The sequence below is a fragment of the Candoia aspera genome, chromosome 9, assembly GCF_035149785.1.
Source record: "Candoia aspera isolate rCanAsp1 chromosome 9, rCanAsp1.hap2, whole genome shotgun sequence".
Lineage (NCBI taxonomy): Eukaryota > Metazoa > Chordata > Lepidosauria > Squamata > Boidae > Candoia > Candoia aspera.
Window position 1 is genome coordinate 19,526,486 of NC_086161.1, and position 16,621 is coordinate 19,543,106.

The window sequence follows — 16,621 nt, forward strand, 5'->3', positions numbered from 1 at the left end:
GAGGTCACGCTATGTGGTAGTTGTGAGTTTTAGGCTAGGAACAGGAAAGGGTGGATACCCAGTCCACTCTGAACCTCAAAACAACATCTGCAGTGATTTGTTGTAAAGCACGGGGAAGGTGAAAGGAGATGAACACTCTCAATTCATTGGAAGGATGGGATCATCTTTAACGTCTGTGAACAAGTATGGGAATAATGAGGAATATGAAAGCCATTTTATATTATTTCTCAGGGAGAATTTGAAACAAGCTTCAACTGTAAAAGATAAGATACAGTAAATGCAAAAAAACTTCATATATATATATAAATATAAATATATAAATAAAAATAGGGGAAATTGTATGCTATGAATGGATCTTTTAGTGCTTTCTATGAGCATTTCTTCTTGCTCCAAGCCGTAACATCAGATCAGAAGGGTACAATCTGGGGGCTAGATCTAAGAATACAGAATTGGCAACTGAAAGCTTCTGGGCCAAGTCTAGCTCTCAGAGTGATGTCACTACTCTGTCTCCACCTCCCAGACATGTTTTAATCGTAACTATCAGGAGGAGAGGAATTTGGATTAGCATTATCAACTATGATAACAGGATAGTAACATGGGTGGTAGATGCCATTGCAATTGATCCCCCCCACACACACACCTTGGTTCTCCCACGCATTCATGGCTATTGGTGCTTTGCAGTTCCTCACCTGACATGCTGGAAATATTCTTTAGTGTGATTCCGATAGAAAACAGAGAACCGGAGCATCCGCCCTGAGATGAGCTCTGCTTTCTCTTGCAGCTGAGCCAAATGTTCTTTAGCATAGTCTGCATGGGACATTAAGAGGTTCAGATGTTTTAAAGCCAGTTTTTCATCCGACTCTTCCATGGCAAATTTATTCCCCCTTCTTCCACGTGTCCCCTTCTCATTGCCTCTTTGGGCCTCAAGCTGGTTTTCCACCCTCCCTATCACTTCTCCCTTCTGGGTGTGTTGGAATGGCACACCCTTTCCCTCCTACGCAGCAATGCTGGCTGCATCCTGAAATCTGGATTTACCACTTTTCAGCACCCCTCAGCCTGCTTCAGTTCCCATCGGCTTGGGCCTTGTCTTTCAGCCAGCCCAAACAAGTGGTTTTTCTCTTCGCAATTCCTTGACTTTGAAAACGTCCAACAGTTGCATAGATGACTGGCTTTTGTGTGCAGCAAGGGCATTCCGAAGTTGATTGCGTACGAAATTACAGGCAAGGCACCTGCTGGCAGATATGCGGGGGGAAATGCACACCCTGTCCCAGGGAATGAATGAAAACCCTGGGAGAACAGTGAGGGGTAAAGGCACTTCCAGTCATGTTGGAAATGTGAACAACAAGAAAGGGCATTTGATCATGTTTGGTGGGCGTGTAAAAAAGCTAGAAAATTCTGGATTCAGATACACACACTGATTCAGAGAATTTTAAAGACTGATATACAATTGAGACCAGAGGTTTTTCTTTTGGGATTGATGGACAAACAAAACAGTTGGAAAAAAGTCAAAGAAATTTTGTTTTTGGACATGGTAACGGCAATGAGTTTATTGTACACACACAGATGGAAAGATCTGGCGCTACCCACAATGGAGGAATGGCTGGTGAAGATGATGGAACTTGCTGAGATGGCTAAATTGACTTCTTTGATCAGAGAAAAGACAGTATCTATTTTATTACTGACTGGAAACCCCTTAGGGACTTTTTGCAGAAAACAGAAAAAAATGAACTTATGATTTATGGTTTTGATGATTAGACAGGAGAATATAGAAAGAAGAGAGTTATGTTGTAACCATAGAGCAGTGTTTCTCAGCCTTGGGAACTTTAAGATGTCTGGATTTCAACTCCAAGAATTCCCCAGCCAGCCAGCCACCCCAGAGAGCCAGTTTGGTCTAGTGGTTAAGGCAATGGGCTAGAAACCAGGAGACTCTGAGTTGTAGTCCCGCCTTAGGCATGAAAGCTGGCTGGGTGACCTTGGGTCAGTCCCCCTCTCTCAGCCCAACTCACCTCACAGGGTGGTTGTTGTGGGGAAAATAGGAGGAAGGAGTATTAGGTATGTTTGCCGCCTTGAGTTATTTATAAAAATAATAAAGGCGGGATAGAAAATAAAAATAAAAATGTGAACTGGTTGCCAAGCACCAAATCATGATCACGTAACTGGGCGGGCGGGGGTTGAAATGCAGTGGTGGTAGTAAGTATGAGGACAGGTTATAAGTCATTTTTCCAGCACTGCTGTAAGTCCAAACCATCACTAAATAAACGGTTAAGTGAGACTACCTGTACTTTTAAAAATAAGTAAAAACAAAACTCAACAATTTGAGACGTGCTATGGAACTTATCTGGCAGTGATGGCTATATGGGACTGCTGATGTTTTTATCAGAAAATTTTACGGTGGATTATCTTGGTTGGGTAGAATGGTGTTACCACCTGACATGATGTGAAAAAACTGCCAGGATAGGCAGGCAAATCTCCTTTCGTGTTGGCACTGGAGGTCTTCTGTTGCACACTCACCCCCTGTGCAGAATTCGACAGTCTCGCTCCATCCAGAGACAAGGTATTCTCCATCGCTTTGCTTCACTGCAGTCTGCACTGCCACACTGTACTCTGTCCTGGGACTCAGAAACCAGTGACCCCTCACGGTCATTGGCAGGGCCACTGCCTTAGCTACCAGCTTGGTGGGGACATCCTGTGCAAAGGAAAGAGCCAAGCCTTGTAAGGAACCCAACTATTTGGGACATGGACTTGGCTAGACCAAGACTGTTAGAACATCACCAGATCATTGACAGAGAAGGGGAAGAGGTTCTAGAGGAACCACCCATGGACATCTATGACAAGCCCCAATGTCATCACAAGTGTCATGACACCATCACACAAGTACCAAGAATGAAATAATTTGCATCATGTGAATTATATAATTTGTATCATTTGCACAATGATCTTCTGACATTCAGTTGCTCCCTCTTCCCCCCAAGCAGATGTCTGTGGGACCAGGGCACATTAGGACATCTCTCTCCAACACTGGAATGGTTGAAAGCGGAAGTGGGTCATCCTCCTGTCCCAAACTTTAAAAAGGCTGTGCTGAATCTTTGGGACTGCGAACCTAAAGGAAGCTTGTACTAATTGATCTCAGTCCAACATTGTCCATAATGGAATCATTCCATTTCCTAACATTTGATCCTCTCCACATCTGGTTCTCTCCCAAGAAAACCCTGTGCAATGCAACTGAACAACTGGCCATTTTAGAGCATTCCTGATAGGTCTCCTCGGCATTCTGTAGGACAGTATTTCTTATCCTTGGCAACTTTTAAGATGTGTGGGCTTCTTAGAACGCCTAGAATTCCCCAGCCACACATCTTGAAGTTGCCAAAGTTGAGAAAGACTGCCATGGGAACTGACAGTGTCACTTAAAACAGCAGTTTTCAACCTCTTATGGTTTATATCCCATCTATCGCTTTGTTAAGTGACCTGGATCCCGTGGTAGAAACAAAAAGCCCACTTCTTCAAAGGATACTTATTTGTTAATAGGCATTCGGGAATCATTACAATTTACTGTAAAATCTAAAGATGTAAAGTTTTATGACTTACCTTGTGCCCCCCAAACAACTGATGAGATAGGCTTGACTAATTGAGAAAAACTATCCTACACACTCTATCTCTTGTCCCTGGGGCCTGTGCATTAGATGAAGATGAGTAATGTCTTATCATTCAGAGAAACTCAGCCTCTGTTATAAATCTTTGGCTCTTGCACATATTCATGTGATTGATTTAACCACCTTTATATCCATGCAATCAATTAAAGAGCATTTGGAAATTTATCCTGGTCCTGAATCAGTGAGGCACAGGTTATTTGTTGGGAGGATTTGTAGAACTGATTGATTCTTACCCCTGTTGAAAAATCTAGATAGGCTTCCATTTTCATTCCGAATACAGTGCAAAAGCGCTGCTAATTTTTAAAGCCATAAATTGTCCAGTAGCAGCTTTGTCAAAGGATATTCTGCTCCTGGATGAGAACACCTGAATTTTAATAACTAATCACCTTCTCTTAAAATACAACAAATAATCTCTTCTTCCCATATCCCATCTCTTATCTATAAACAAATCCTTAAAGTCTCATCATTTCAGTCGTGATGTCAGCAAAAGTTCATTAAGGATTACCAAAGATAACATACCTATTTTAATCTTGAGCAAATAAACCAACTTTATATTCCTTCCTTTTATTTTTAACAATCTTGGTCTTTAGTCCCTTCAAATAATATCCTAGAACTTGATTTCTTTTCATTTTTTCCTTCTCACAAAATTCTTCAAAGCTTTAACAAGCCTCTTTTGTAAATCCAATATAGGAAAATTATCCAGGTCACTCTCTTGGTTTGTTATTTGTATATCTCTTTTAATTATTAAGACATCAGCCAGTTTCTTTTGTATGCTCAGTGTAACATTTTTGCCATGTCATTCTTGTAGCTTGCCATTTTTAAACCCACTTTCAAATCAGTCTCAATCTTGCCTGGTAAAACTTGTTCCTCTTCCATAACATCCAGTCCATCTATAGAGGCAGACACTCTTAAAATTAACTTCTGGGTCCATTGTTCAACAATACCCTTTAAACTTGTTGTGATGGAGGGGGAAGTCATTTCTTTATATATTTTTTTCTTTACTATATTATTTTTTTCTTTTCCATTCTGCATCTTCTTTTTTATTTCTTTTAGTTTAGTTTTATTGTTGCATTTGTAATTTTTAATAAAATTACTATTTAAAAAAAAAGAACACCTGAATTTTGAGAGCATCTCTATGGGTTCTTTACCAGATATGATCAAGCGCATATATCACAATAAGCTCTCAGGTTAGAGTTAGGCTTTGTGGCCCCTCAGCACTTTTATTTACTGTCCAAGATGCTGCCAATATGGTGTAGTGGCTAAAGTGTTGGGCTGGCTCCAGGAAGGCCCCAGTTCAGGTCCGTCCTTAGCTACAGAAACTTCCTGGGTGACTTTGGGCCAGTCCCTCTCTTCCTCCAACCTACCCAATGAGGTTGTCACAGAAAAATAGGAAGGAGGCCTATCACTTGAGTGCTTGAAGGAAAAGGAGGATATGCATCTAGCAAATACAATAAATAAATGACTTTGATCTGGTATAAGACACTTTCCTATATTTAGCAAGTGCTCATGTCCTCTGTGACTTTATCAGGTACCTACTTATATATTTATTTCAGTGCTAGAGAATTTGTACCAGCCCATCTTTAAGGGCATTTGTTTAATAATAAATAATAATAAATGTCTTCCTCTGAGGATGGTCTGTGTTCTTTCTAAATAATCTGTTACGAATGGTCTTGGGTGCCATTTCTGGTAGAGAAGCAAGATAAAAATCTTGCCAATACAGACACTTCCAAGAAAGTCCTTATTGGTCCTGAGTACTTCCCCCCTCATTAAGATAGGGAACCAGTTAAATTAGATATTGCATTAAAAATGTCTAGTTATTTGGTGGTGCAAAAATTTAACAGAAAACTTTTTCCAAAATCTTTTGGAACAACACTGCTTGATCCTCTGTACTGTACTTCTTCATTGTACTGAAGAATGACTCTCTCACATGATGTAAACAGATATGTTGGACCAGATGTTATGCTTACTGGGAATTGTATTGGCTGTAGATGCCAGATTGGAGAAGACCAGTGAAGACACTTAACCAGTCAAAATCATCTATTAAGAAAGGATGCGGTACTAATACAGTGTTTTCAGGAGGACCATCCTAAACAGGGTGTTTTTCTTCCTGTCTCACCCAAAAGGGGAAGAATTTCAGGACAATGTTTATTAAGTCCCATGTCCATTTTTATTTTTTGTTTGAGAATCGTTGGCAGGAACTTTTGCTTGACATGCTCACAGACTGAAAGCACCAGGGAAATTAAAAGAATGGAGCGCTATCACACTCATTAAGTGACCTTTGTTACTGCAAATCACTGCATTTTTATTGCTATCGGTCATTTTTCATGAATAAAATCACATGGTCCTGTAAAATAATGGAAATACTTTAATGGCTTTGTATTTTCTGCACCCCACTTGCCAGCCTGACCCCAGTTTGCATTAGGTTAAAAAAAAATGAGTCATAAACTCATTTTTTATTCTATCATATTAGAAAATATCATGATCATTTGATATCATATGATGAGTGGTATATTCAGGGTTTAAAATCACTAGTCCCCAAAAGCTCCCAAAATTCTCACTAATGCATTATTCCTCACCTCTTCCCAAGATCTATCCTGAATAACATACTTTCTGTTGAGGAGGTAAACTTCCACCTGGAGTGCAGCCGTTCAAATACACATCCATACAAAATAAAAAATAAAACTAATTCCTACAAATAGAAAACTAGAGTATCAAAGGGAAAGCTTCAGCTTAGAGGTCTTTTCAACATACTATTTTTAAGGCGGTGCGCATGTAACGTGTGCATTTATGCACATGCCAAGTACAGGTTGACTGCTTCAGAAAAAAAGTAGCCTACACTGTGAATTCTTTTTTTTTTAAAGAACTTTTCTGAAGTGGGTGGACTGATCCAACACGAGAAAGAACAGTTGAGTAAGTGCTGCTTTTAAGAGAGAACATGGCCACCCCAACGGGTTTCAATGTTCCTCTGCAGTGCAGTATTGTTTCTGTGGCAACAGCAAACACAGAAGAACCAAGTGCCCATCTAACTGCAGGGAGGAAAAAAATAGTTAAACATGAAATTGCATCTCCATAGCAACTAAAGCATCAAAGTTAGTGACTCTGTTTCAGAAGGAGAAGACGTGAGCAATTATCTGCAGTTGTTCAGAATGATGCTATTTTACTGATCCTTCGGCTGAGGACAGATACATCCTGAAACTGCTTTTAGAGTTACCTGTCCTTGCTCAGGATTAGAGAAAGTGCAGATCTCCTTTCCCAGCACGTACTGTGGCACTCTTTGGGTTCATTTGGGACCAAAGTTACCGTCCAGGATCAGCCAACTCCATTTGGGGACAGGAATTTTAATTTCTTTTATGCATGAGATCAATCAGGAGTGAGAAATCTGTGAATATCTAAATGGTGTTGAACTGTAATTCCTACTAACGTGGGCCCTGGGACGTGCAGTTGAGCTGAAGCACTGAATCTTATCATTCCTGGACTAACCATACTGGAAATTAGATAATGGCCTTGACCATGAGAAGGAGATTTCAAGCACAATTTATCTGATATGTCAGTTTAACAGATCTTGTTTTTCTCTCTACTGCCCCCCCGCCCCTTTTCCTTTAATGGTTGCTGGTAAATTTCCACGGAGAACATCATGAACTATTACTGATTCTTTACCAGATTTATTTTCAAGGATTTCTCCTCTAGAAGAGAAAAGCAGCTCTGCAATACAAACGTGAAATTCCCGCTGCCATCAGCCCTGATGATGAAAGAATACCATCTCAAAAATCTGTGGCTTCGGTTTAGAAAACTACAATTCCCATAGTTCCCTGGCCTGGAAGAATCGCTGATAACCACGTTAAGGCTGTAGTACAGAAATGCCGATGGAGGCTTCCAAGGAAGAATTAGGTTATATTGTGTATTCTTCATCCAAATATTATTTAGATTGGCCAAGGTTGAGAAACACCACTTTAAGATGTGTGGACTTCAACTCCCAGAATTCCCCAGCCAGCCATGCTGGCTGGGGAATTCTAGGAGTTGAAGTCCACATATCTTAAAGTAGCCAAGGTTAAGAAACACTGATTCAGATATTTGGAGCTACAATTCAGAGCCTTTTTGGAACCAAGAGCATATAAATCTCAGTAATACATAAACTTTTATCATTTGCCATTATCAAACCAGAGTGGCCCTGCTAGTTAGGAATAATGACACTTATGATTCAACACATCTGCATGGGACTGTGCAGTAGAAGGCTGTATGCCTGTGGAGCTGAAAATGCAGCAACAACCATTTTAGGAAGAATGAGAATAGCCTTTTCCACCAGAGCTGCAGTCCAACATAGACCAGGTTGGAAGGTTCCCAACTGGCAAGGGCTGCTTCTAAGATGGACTTATGGCAGCATGATCCAACAGGAGTAAAAATAGTTATGAGGTGAAGGAATTATCAAGGAGAGGAAAGATGTCTTGACAAATTCTGCCCCACCCTCCACACCACCATTTACCACTCTAGAGACTCACCCGGTGTTTGAACTTGTTGGAGCTTTTGTTTTCCTTCTTGTTCAAATCAATGAAATAGTGGGTCACTCTATCCAAGTCTCCAACTTCCATTGACCACGAAATTCGGAAGGAGTCACACGTGATATTGTTGATCTCAATGCTGTGTGGGGTGGATAACAGCTCCATGATCCAACCAGTTTGGCTCCTGCGGTTGAGAGAGTGAAGAGAAGAGCTTTGCAGCCACCAGGACTTAAGACAGATCAGGAAAGCAACAGTTGTTGGGTTAGGTGGTGTCAGCCCTCCCAGGTAAACTAGACACGACACAACAAGATAAGCTAATTCTACTTTATTGTAAGGCTACATTAACAGAATCTTGCAAGTCAAGGTACAAACCTCTTGCCGTCCCCATTTACCATCTGAGTAGTTAGAGTGGGACCTTCCTAAGTTTTTTCCTCTGACCTTTACTCTGTTGTGGGCTCCCCCCCACTTTTACCTGATCGCTCCCTAGGCAGCATACCTTCCCCTTGTCTTCCAAGGCCACCCTCACATTCCATCACAGGTAGCTTCTGCAGGATAGGAAGGGCTAATGCATGCAGTGGTTAAACCTTCCCTCCTTGGACAGTGGATGCCAAAGTTTCTCACACATTTGTGTGTGAAGAACACAGAATGCTCCTGGCACCAATGGAGAATCTTTTTCTTTTTCGTTCTTGGGGAGACTCTGAAATCAAAAGGTTGGGAAAGGGAAAGTCCATGTGTGGTGGTTCTGGTCCAGGTATGAATCATGTATGTCTCCTCTAAAGTAAACAAAACAAAGCTCCCTCATATTCATAATTTTCTCCTTCCTCCTTCCCAATCTGTTTTCTTTTGGGGTTATGTGCTTTCAACTGGAAGCCTAGAAGAATTAGTGGCTAGCGCAGTGTTTCTCAGCCTTGGCAGCTTGAAGATGTGTGGTCTTCAACTCCCAGAACTCTGTTAGAAGGTAGAATCCTAGATAGCCCCTGCCACGTAGTATTGACCATGCTGACCTATAAAGGACCAACTTTCACTTAAAGTATTTTGTCATTTCCCTCAGCTCCTAAGCACATCTAACTTCACAATTATATAGCTGCTTGAAACCAGGTGGTTCCTCCGATTGCACACCAGAGATCCTATTCAGTCATCACCTTGAGACCATTCTGAGTAAATCCATTTAGTATTGTACTGGATGGCCCTTTTTTTTTCTGCCATTCAATTGCATCCAATTCTCGGTGACTGCCTGGACGAGTTTGGAATTGCCTCCTCCCTAGGGCTGAGAGAGAGGGACTGGCCCAAGGTCACCGAGCTGGCTTCGTACCTAAGGTGGGACAAGAACTTCCGGTTTCTAGCCTGATGCCTTAACCACTACACCAAACTGGCTCTCGTATGGCCCATACCCATATTTAATTAACTAATTTGAAATCGAGTCACAGTGCATAGTCTGCAGCAGACCCACAGCTACTCATCCATGGGGCTCCCTGCTATTTAACAGGAAAAGCCATTTAGGATAACGTATCATCATTTGAGTTTGTCTCTATCATCGGAATTAGGAGAAGCTACCCAGGCTCTAGACCTATGTCCGAATGCAATATGGAAAAATGCAAAACTAAAACACAATTGGTAGGAAGTCCTGTTGTTGTTGTTCCTGCTGCTGCTGCTGCTGATAGGAAGGGTTGTCAGCTCTAGAAAGTTTCACTCCCTCTAAGTGAGTAGATGCATAGATGGTGGGAAAGGGAAATGTTTCTAGATCCATCACAGATAGAAGGGGTCTGTGCAGTCTCAAATGCTTTCCAACTCTGTCTGGATAACCATTCCAGCTGAGGTTGGACAGGGATAACTTGACAATGGTGATCAGTGTACTAGGAGTGTTCAAGCCAAGGATGGAACTTGCCATTGGTGCAAAATGCCTTAGTTACATTATTAGAATAGCCAGCCAAGAACATACTACAGGAGCTACATAGGCTGCCAGGGAAATGCCAAGCCAAGAGTTATTTATTTATTTATTCAATTTCTATAGCCGCCCATCTCAGCAAGTGACTCTGGGCGGCTTACAACGATAAAAGCCATGAAATGGTAAAACAATTACAATTAAAACAGTTACAACACAAAATAAATATTTATGGCTGCCAAGGAAGCAATGTAAGATGTTAATACAACCAAGAAACGGGACCATTACCACACTTGGGGCCCCAGGCCCGGGCACATAACCAGGTCTTCGTGGCCTTACGAAAGGCCAACAGGGTTGGGGACATCCTGATCTCTGAGGGGAGAATATTCCAGAGGGCAAGCGCTATGGCTGAAAAGGCACACCTTCTAGTTCCCGCCAACTGACATTCTTTGGCTGATGGGATCCGTAGCATGCCCAATCTACCAGATCGAATTGGATGGGTAGAGACAACTGGGAGAAGGCGGTCCCTTAGGTAACCTGGTCCCAAGCCATGAAGGGCTTTAAAGGTGACAACCAGCACCCTGAATTGCACCCGGAAGCACACCGGCAACCTGTGTAGCTCCTGTAGCAGCGATGTGTCGAATATCCAACTCCACTTATTACCCGGGCAGCTGCATTTTGCACCAGCTGAAGCTTCCGAATGCTCTTCAAGGGCAGCCCCATGTAGAGCACGTTGCAGTAATCCAGATGGGAGGGCATGAGTGACAGTGAGTAGTGCCTCCCAGTGTTTGTCCTGATATCTGAAGCCCATAGAGCTTGAGAATGAAATATCTAAGCCTCGGTTGACCTAGAAGGTTGTTTTCAGCCAAGGCAACAAAAAAGGGAGTATCAGAATGATCACTACATCTACAGATATCTTCTTCAGTTGTTAGGAGTTCTAGCCTTTACCTCTTTGTACGTTTGGCTGTTGCAGTGATTTATAACTGTTAGATTAAATACTTAGTTTAATACCAATTGTGTATCACACAGGCCGCTACTATATATTGATCCTCTTGAATCGTTTTTGGCTGAGGACCTCCTCCCTCTTGGATATCTTGAGAACTTGGTAAGAATATCTTCTTGGCAAGGATGGGTTTGAGAGAAATCCTCAAAGCAGCAATTTAAAAGAGGACGTTCTTCATACAGGCATTCCCATTCTGGAATTATTCCCTCTAAGCACAATTATACTTGGCCTGTAAATTTTTGTCATCAAGAGGAGGTCTACTTCCATATCAGGTCTTTAGCAGAATCTCTGCTTTTGTTGTTGCTACTTGTTTTCTGTGTTCTGTCTTACGGTTTTAAACAGCTGTAACTCCACATGGCTTTATGGCTTATATTCTATTTTTAATCCCTGCTGTGTGATTATTTTATAACAAAAAAAGAGGTAACAAATGCTTCTAAATAAAAAGAAGTAGTACCCTACTCCTGCAATTTAATTACAAACTAAACCAGTTGCCTTCTTAAAGAAGGAAATCAAGTTCAACATGATTTGTCCTGAAGTAATCTATGTTGGCTGCTTGTAATTATCCAATTGTCTTCTATGTGCTTACAAATGGATTGCTTATAATTTGTTTTAATAACTTGCCAAGGGTGGAACTTGATTAGCAACATGTATGAATCTAACTGTGTGTGTATCCACCCACATTCCCAGCATTGCCAAATGCAATGGAGCCTTAGTAAGGCCGTTTTCGGGGTGGGGGAAGGAGCAAAAGACTAGGTTTTAACCTGGAGATTTGATTCTGTAACATCGACTGTCACAACTGCCAAGCAGGCAGGAAAATGCAGAGAGTATTGCTTCTTAAAAATCAACTTATATCCCCATACCAAAAAAGGGAAACACTAAAGAATGTTCAAACTATCGAACAGTGGCACTCATTTCACATGCCAGTAAGGTAATGCTCAAGATCCTGCAAGGTAGACTGCAGCAATTCATGGAGCGAGAATTGCCAGATGTACAAGCTGGGTTTAGAAAAGGCAGAGGAACTAAGGACCAAATTCCCGATATCTGATGGATAATGGAAAAAGCCAGGGAGTTTCAGAAAAACATCTATTTCTGTTTTATTGACTATTCTAAAGCTTTTGACTGTGTGGACCATAACAAATTGTGGCAAGTTCTTAGTGGTGCGGGGATACCAAGTCATCTTGTCTACCTCCTGAAGAATCTGTATAGTAACAACAGTAAGAACAGACCACGGAACAACGGACTGGTTTAAGATTGGGAAAGGAGTACGGCAGGGCTGTATACTCTCACCCTACCTATTCAACTTGTACACAGAACACATCATGTGACAAGCTGGGCTTGAGGAATCCAAGGCTGGATTTAAAATCGCTGGAAGAAACATTAACGATCTCAGATATGCAGATGATACCACATTGATGGCTGAAAGCGAAGAGGAACTGAGGAGCCTTATGATGAAGATGAAAGAAGAAAGTGCAAAAGCTGGCTTGCAGCTAAACCTCAAAAAAGCCAAGATTATGGCAACCAGCTTGATTGATAACTGGCAAATAGAGGGAGAAAATGTAGAAGCAGTGAAAGACTTTGTATTTCTAGGTGTGAAGATTACTGCAGATGCTGACTGCAGTCAGGATATCAGAAGATGCTTAATCCTTGGGAGAAGAGCAATGACAAATCTCGATAAAATAGTTAAGAGCAGAGACATCACACTGACAACAAAGGTCCGCATAGTTAAAGCAATGGTGTTCCCCGTAGTAACATATGGCTGCGAGAGCTGGACCATAAGAAGGCTGAGAGAAGGAAGATAGATGCTTTTGAACGGTGGTGTTGGAGGAAAATTCTGGGAGTGCCTTGGACTGCAAGATCAGACCAGTCCATCCTCCAGGAAATCAAGCCAGACTGCTCACTTGAGGGAATGATATTAAAGGCAAAACTGAAATACTTTGGCCACATAATGAGAAGACAGGACACCCTGGAGAAGATGCTGATGCTAGGGAGAGTGGAGGGCAAAAGGAAGAGGGGCCGACCAAGGGCAAGGTGGATGGATGATATTCTAGAGGTGATGGACTCGCCCCTGGGGGAGCTGGGGGTGTTGACCGACAGGAAGCTCTGGCGTGGGCTGGTCCATGAAGTCACGAAGAGTCGGAAGCGACTAAACGAATAAACAACAAATTGCTTCTTAATGGTGCCATCTGTAACTCTTTCCCACAAACATACCCGTACTTTGGATTTGCCTGGTTGATTGTTTTTTTGTAACAGATGGGGGAGATGGAATAGAGACACAAGTCTTAGGACTTGTAATGGGTTGTGAGGATAACCTTGAGGAACAGGAGGGAGAGCCACAGCCAAGACAATGGTCAGATAAGAGAAATCAGAGTCCAAAGCAGAAATGTAATTGGAGAAAACGACTCAGACTTGACCCTCCCTAGTTCTCCCGTATATAAACACAGGGTGGGGGTGCTAGGGGCTTTCAGACTTGCAAGATTCTGTTACTGTAACCCTATAATAAAACGAGTTTTAGTATTCATAACTTTGGTTTCCAAGTCTGGTCTCGAAGGGCTGATAGGACTGCAGAAGCAAAGTCTCCTGAATCAGTGGTGTGAAGCCTGGCGAGGCCAGAAGCAGAGAAACCAAAATGAGATACTGACTATTATCAAAATGCCATTTAATACATATCTAATATCGGCAAGCAGCCTGTTATCAAGTAAGCGATATAAAATTTGAACCTTACGTCTCTTGCAGATTTCCCCAAGAGTTTGTTTAAAATCAGAGACCGGCACTCGATTTTGTTGATGCACAGATGGTTTATTTTCAGTACCGGAGGCAGCAAGGCTACCCTAAAAGGGACGGGGATGCAACCCTGGCATTCAGAGTTATAAAAACTAGCCTGTGCTCACCTCCTAGTATCTTCGCCTGCTTTATCAACTTGCCTTGGTCCTCTAAATGATTTATGGCTGAGCTGACAGGGTTTTTTTTTTCAAGTCCCTGAGTCCCTGTTTTATTTCATTTATCCTAACCACCACCACCACATTTTCTTGTATACTGTGTCTGATATAAACAGACTTGATTCCTAGATCCTGCAGTAAGCAGAACTTCATCATAAAGACTTCTTTGCAATAACAGCAACTTATCTATCCACATTTTGTCCTTGATGCTTCAGGGCTAGCTCTTGAGCATAGGTCTGAGTTCCTAGAAATATTTTTCTATGCCTTGGATGACATTCTGACAGGCTGTTTGCTATGATCTCAATTTCTGTGCTGCAACGTGGCAAACCAGCAACTTTTTAGAAGGGGTTCCTGCCAGATGGATGGATATGGCAGAGCCAGTTATGGGGAACATAAAGCAATGCTTGTGAGCTCTGGACATTTTTTATATTTATGTATGTATGTATGTATGAACTTGGGGTTCAGACAAGTTCACAGAGCAGCCTTAGGGAAATATCCTTCTCTCAAATACAGTAAGTTGAGCTATATAATGTGAATAATCAAGGCTTCCCTCTCCAGGTGTTGCAAGGATAAATAATACTTTTATAAAGCCACTGTTATGTTCTTGCAAACTTGTGTCTTTAACAGACCCTAAACAGACAGGAACCAACAAAGTAATAGCATTTTGTCAGTCACTGAATTTTCATGCCAGGATTAATTGGTTTCTGTAGCTAATTTCTGCTTGTCAGACTGTTGATAATGGCACAGGAATCCTGTTGGCTTGCAGAGTACTATATACTGTAGATGATAAATGACGTAATCTCATTAGTCCGGAGGCAAGGCTTTAAAAGGTGAAAAGCTCCCAAAGAGAAGTAAACAAAAGAAGCCTGCTATTTGCTCTTCAGAAACAAGAGCCGAGGAGTACCAATGCAATGAACAAGGCCAATGCAATGAAGCTCTTTTCCCGTTTGAAGTAGAATGAAGCAGTTAAGCTCAGGAGAACCAAACAGAGCAGTGCTGTAAATGCTTTGTAACAGGACTCCGCACCCAAGTGTAGAAGACAAAGTGGGCTCCATGGCTAGTGATAAAGTCACATTGCAACTTTCTGGCTGAGTCAGATTTCTTTAAACATCTGTATTGGAAATAGTGGTAGGGTCAGATCCAATAATTAAGGTTCTTTTCTTCAGCTGTCCCTCTGGGAGAGACTTTCCTAACTTGGGTGCCCACCATTTAGAAATCTCAATGCCCATGACTTAAGTTGGGGAAAGATATTCTAGGCCCTGGCTGTTGACATTGCTAATTCAGCTTCATAGGTGGCTTTTGACGTTGCTAATTCAGCTTCATTTCCCACATATACATTGTCTGGGTCTAAGAATGAAGTGGAAATAGAATAGGAAACGTCTAACTGACAGACTACCAAGATGGTGGAATTGTGTCAAGATTTTTACTGGGGAGCTAAGCAACACTGTCATTCTTGAGGTATGTCAGAAATATCTTGATTATAGGATCCAGAGGGCTTGTTTTATGCAAAGGCAGAAACGAAATTATATTTATTGAGAATTAACCAGAATAAATCAGAAAAGTGTAGAATTATGGAGTTGGGAGGGATCACAAGGATTATCTAGTAGAAGTGTCTGCGAGAATATCAATTAAACCATCCATAGGAGGCAGCTGTCCAGATGCTTCTTTAAACTCTCAAAGGATGGAGAACCCAAAGCCTCTATAGGCAGATTGTTCCACAGTTGTATAGAACTTATTGTCAGGAGGTTCTTCCTTATGTTTAAGAAAAATCTAGGTAGCTCAGACTTAAAGTTATTTTTCCTGATCGTAGTTTCAGAGGCAATGGGAAATAATACCTGGTCATCTTCCCTAGGGCATAGTTTTATGTCTCTGAACACAGCTATCATGTTTTCCTTTAGTCGGTTCTCCAGACTGACATCCAAGTTCCTTTAGCTTGTCCTCATAAAGCACATCCTCAAGTCCCTGTATCAGCTTGGCTGCTCTCCTAAGTTTCACTTAGCGATGGCTTCATTAATGACCAAGTTGCCGGTCCCAACTGTGATCACTAAATGAGGACTACTTGTATGGCATGCTACCATGGAATCTGGAGACTGCATATGGCTATCATGACAGTGGCAGTTCCTCCATTAATTTGCCTAATAACCCTGTCAGTCTTTTTTCATACAGGGTTGACATTTCAACTGAGCATCATGACTTCACGATGTCTCTTCTAGTTAGGGCAAACTAAACTACCCACTGCCAGTTGAGAGCAAATGAGTATATATGAAAAATTAGGATTTATATATCAATGTGGATTAGTTTACATTTAATTACACTGACCTGTCTTTGCAAGAAGATCGTTATTTTAATGTACGGCCAGTCCTGTTGACACCTTTATGGGCTTCCCTGGCCAAGCATTCAACTCGGGAAGAGAACCACAGCTCGGTGGTACAGCACAGGTTTTTCACCAGTGGGTCCCTAGTTCAGTCGGTTGCATTTCCAATTAAGAAGCCCAGATAGCCAATTATTGGAAAAGCTTCTTTCTACCCAAGAACCTGGAGAATGGCTGCTGGTCAGAACTGACAATGCTGGAGTAGATGAATAACAGTCTTATGAAACCCAGAACAGCTTCTTCTGTTTAGTAGAGACCTTAATGAGATGGAAACTTAAACTCA

At 41.7% G+C, this 16,621-nt stretch overlaps 1 protein-coding gene across 1 annotated transcript in view; it reads right to left on the bottom strand.

The window, feature by feature from the left end:
- The window catches only part of PHYHIP (phytanoyl-CoA 2-hydroxylase interacting protein), a 35,780-nt gene that overhangs the window by 1,981 nt on the left and 17,178 nt on the right, over window positions 1-16,621 (bottom strand). The window contains exons 2-4 of the mRNA XM_063310906.1: window positions 8,147-8,330; window positions 2,512-2,686; window positions 690-807 (exon numbers count right to left, since the gene is read on the bottom strand). Coding sequence (XP_063166976.1) covers window positions 690-807; window positions 2,512-2,686; window positions 8,147-8,311 — 458 coding nt within the window. The 5' untranslated portion in view covers window positions 8,312-8,330. The remainder of the gene's footprint in view (window positions 1-689; window positions 808-2,511; window positions 2,687-8,146; window positions 8,331-16,621) is intronic.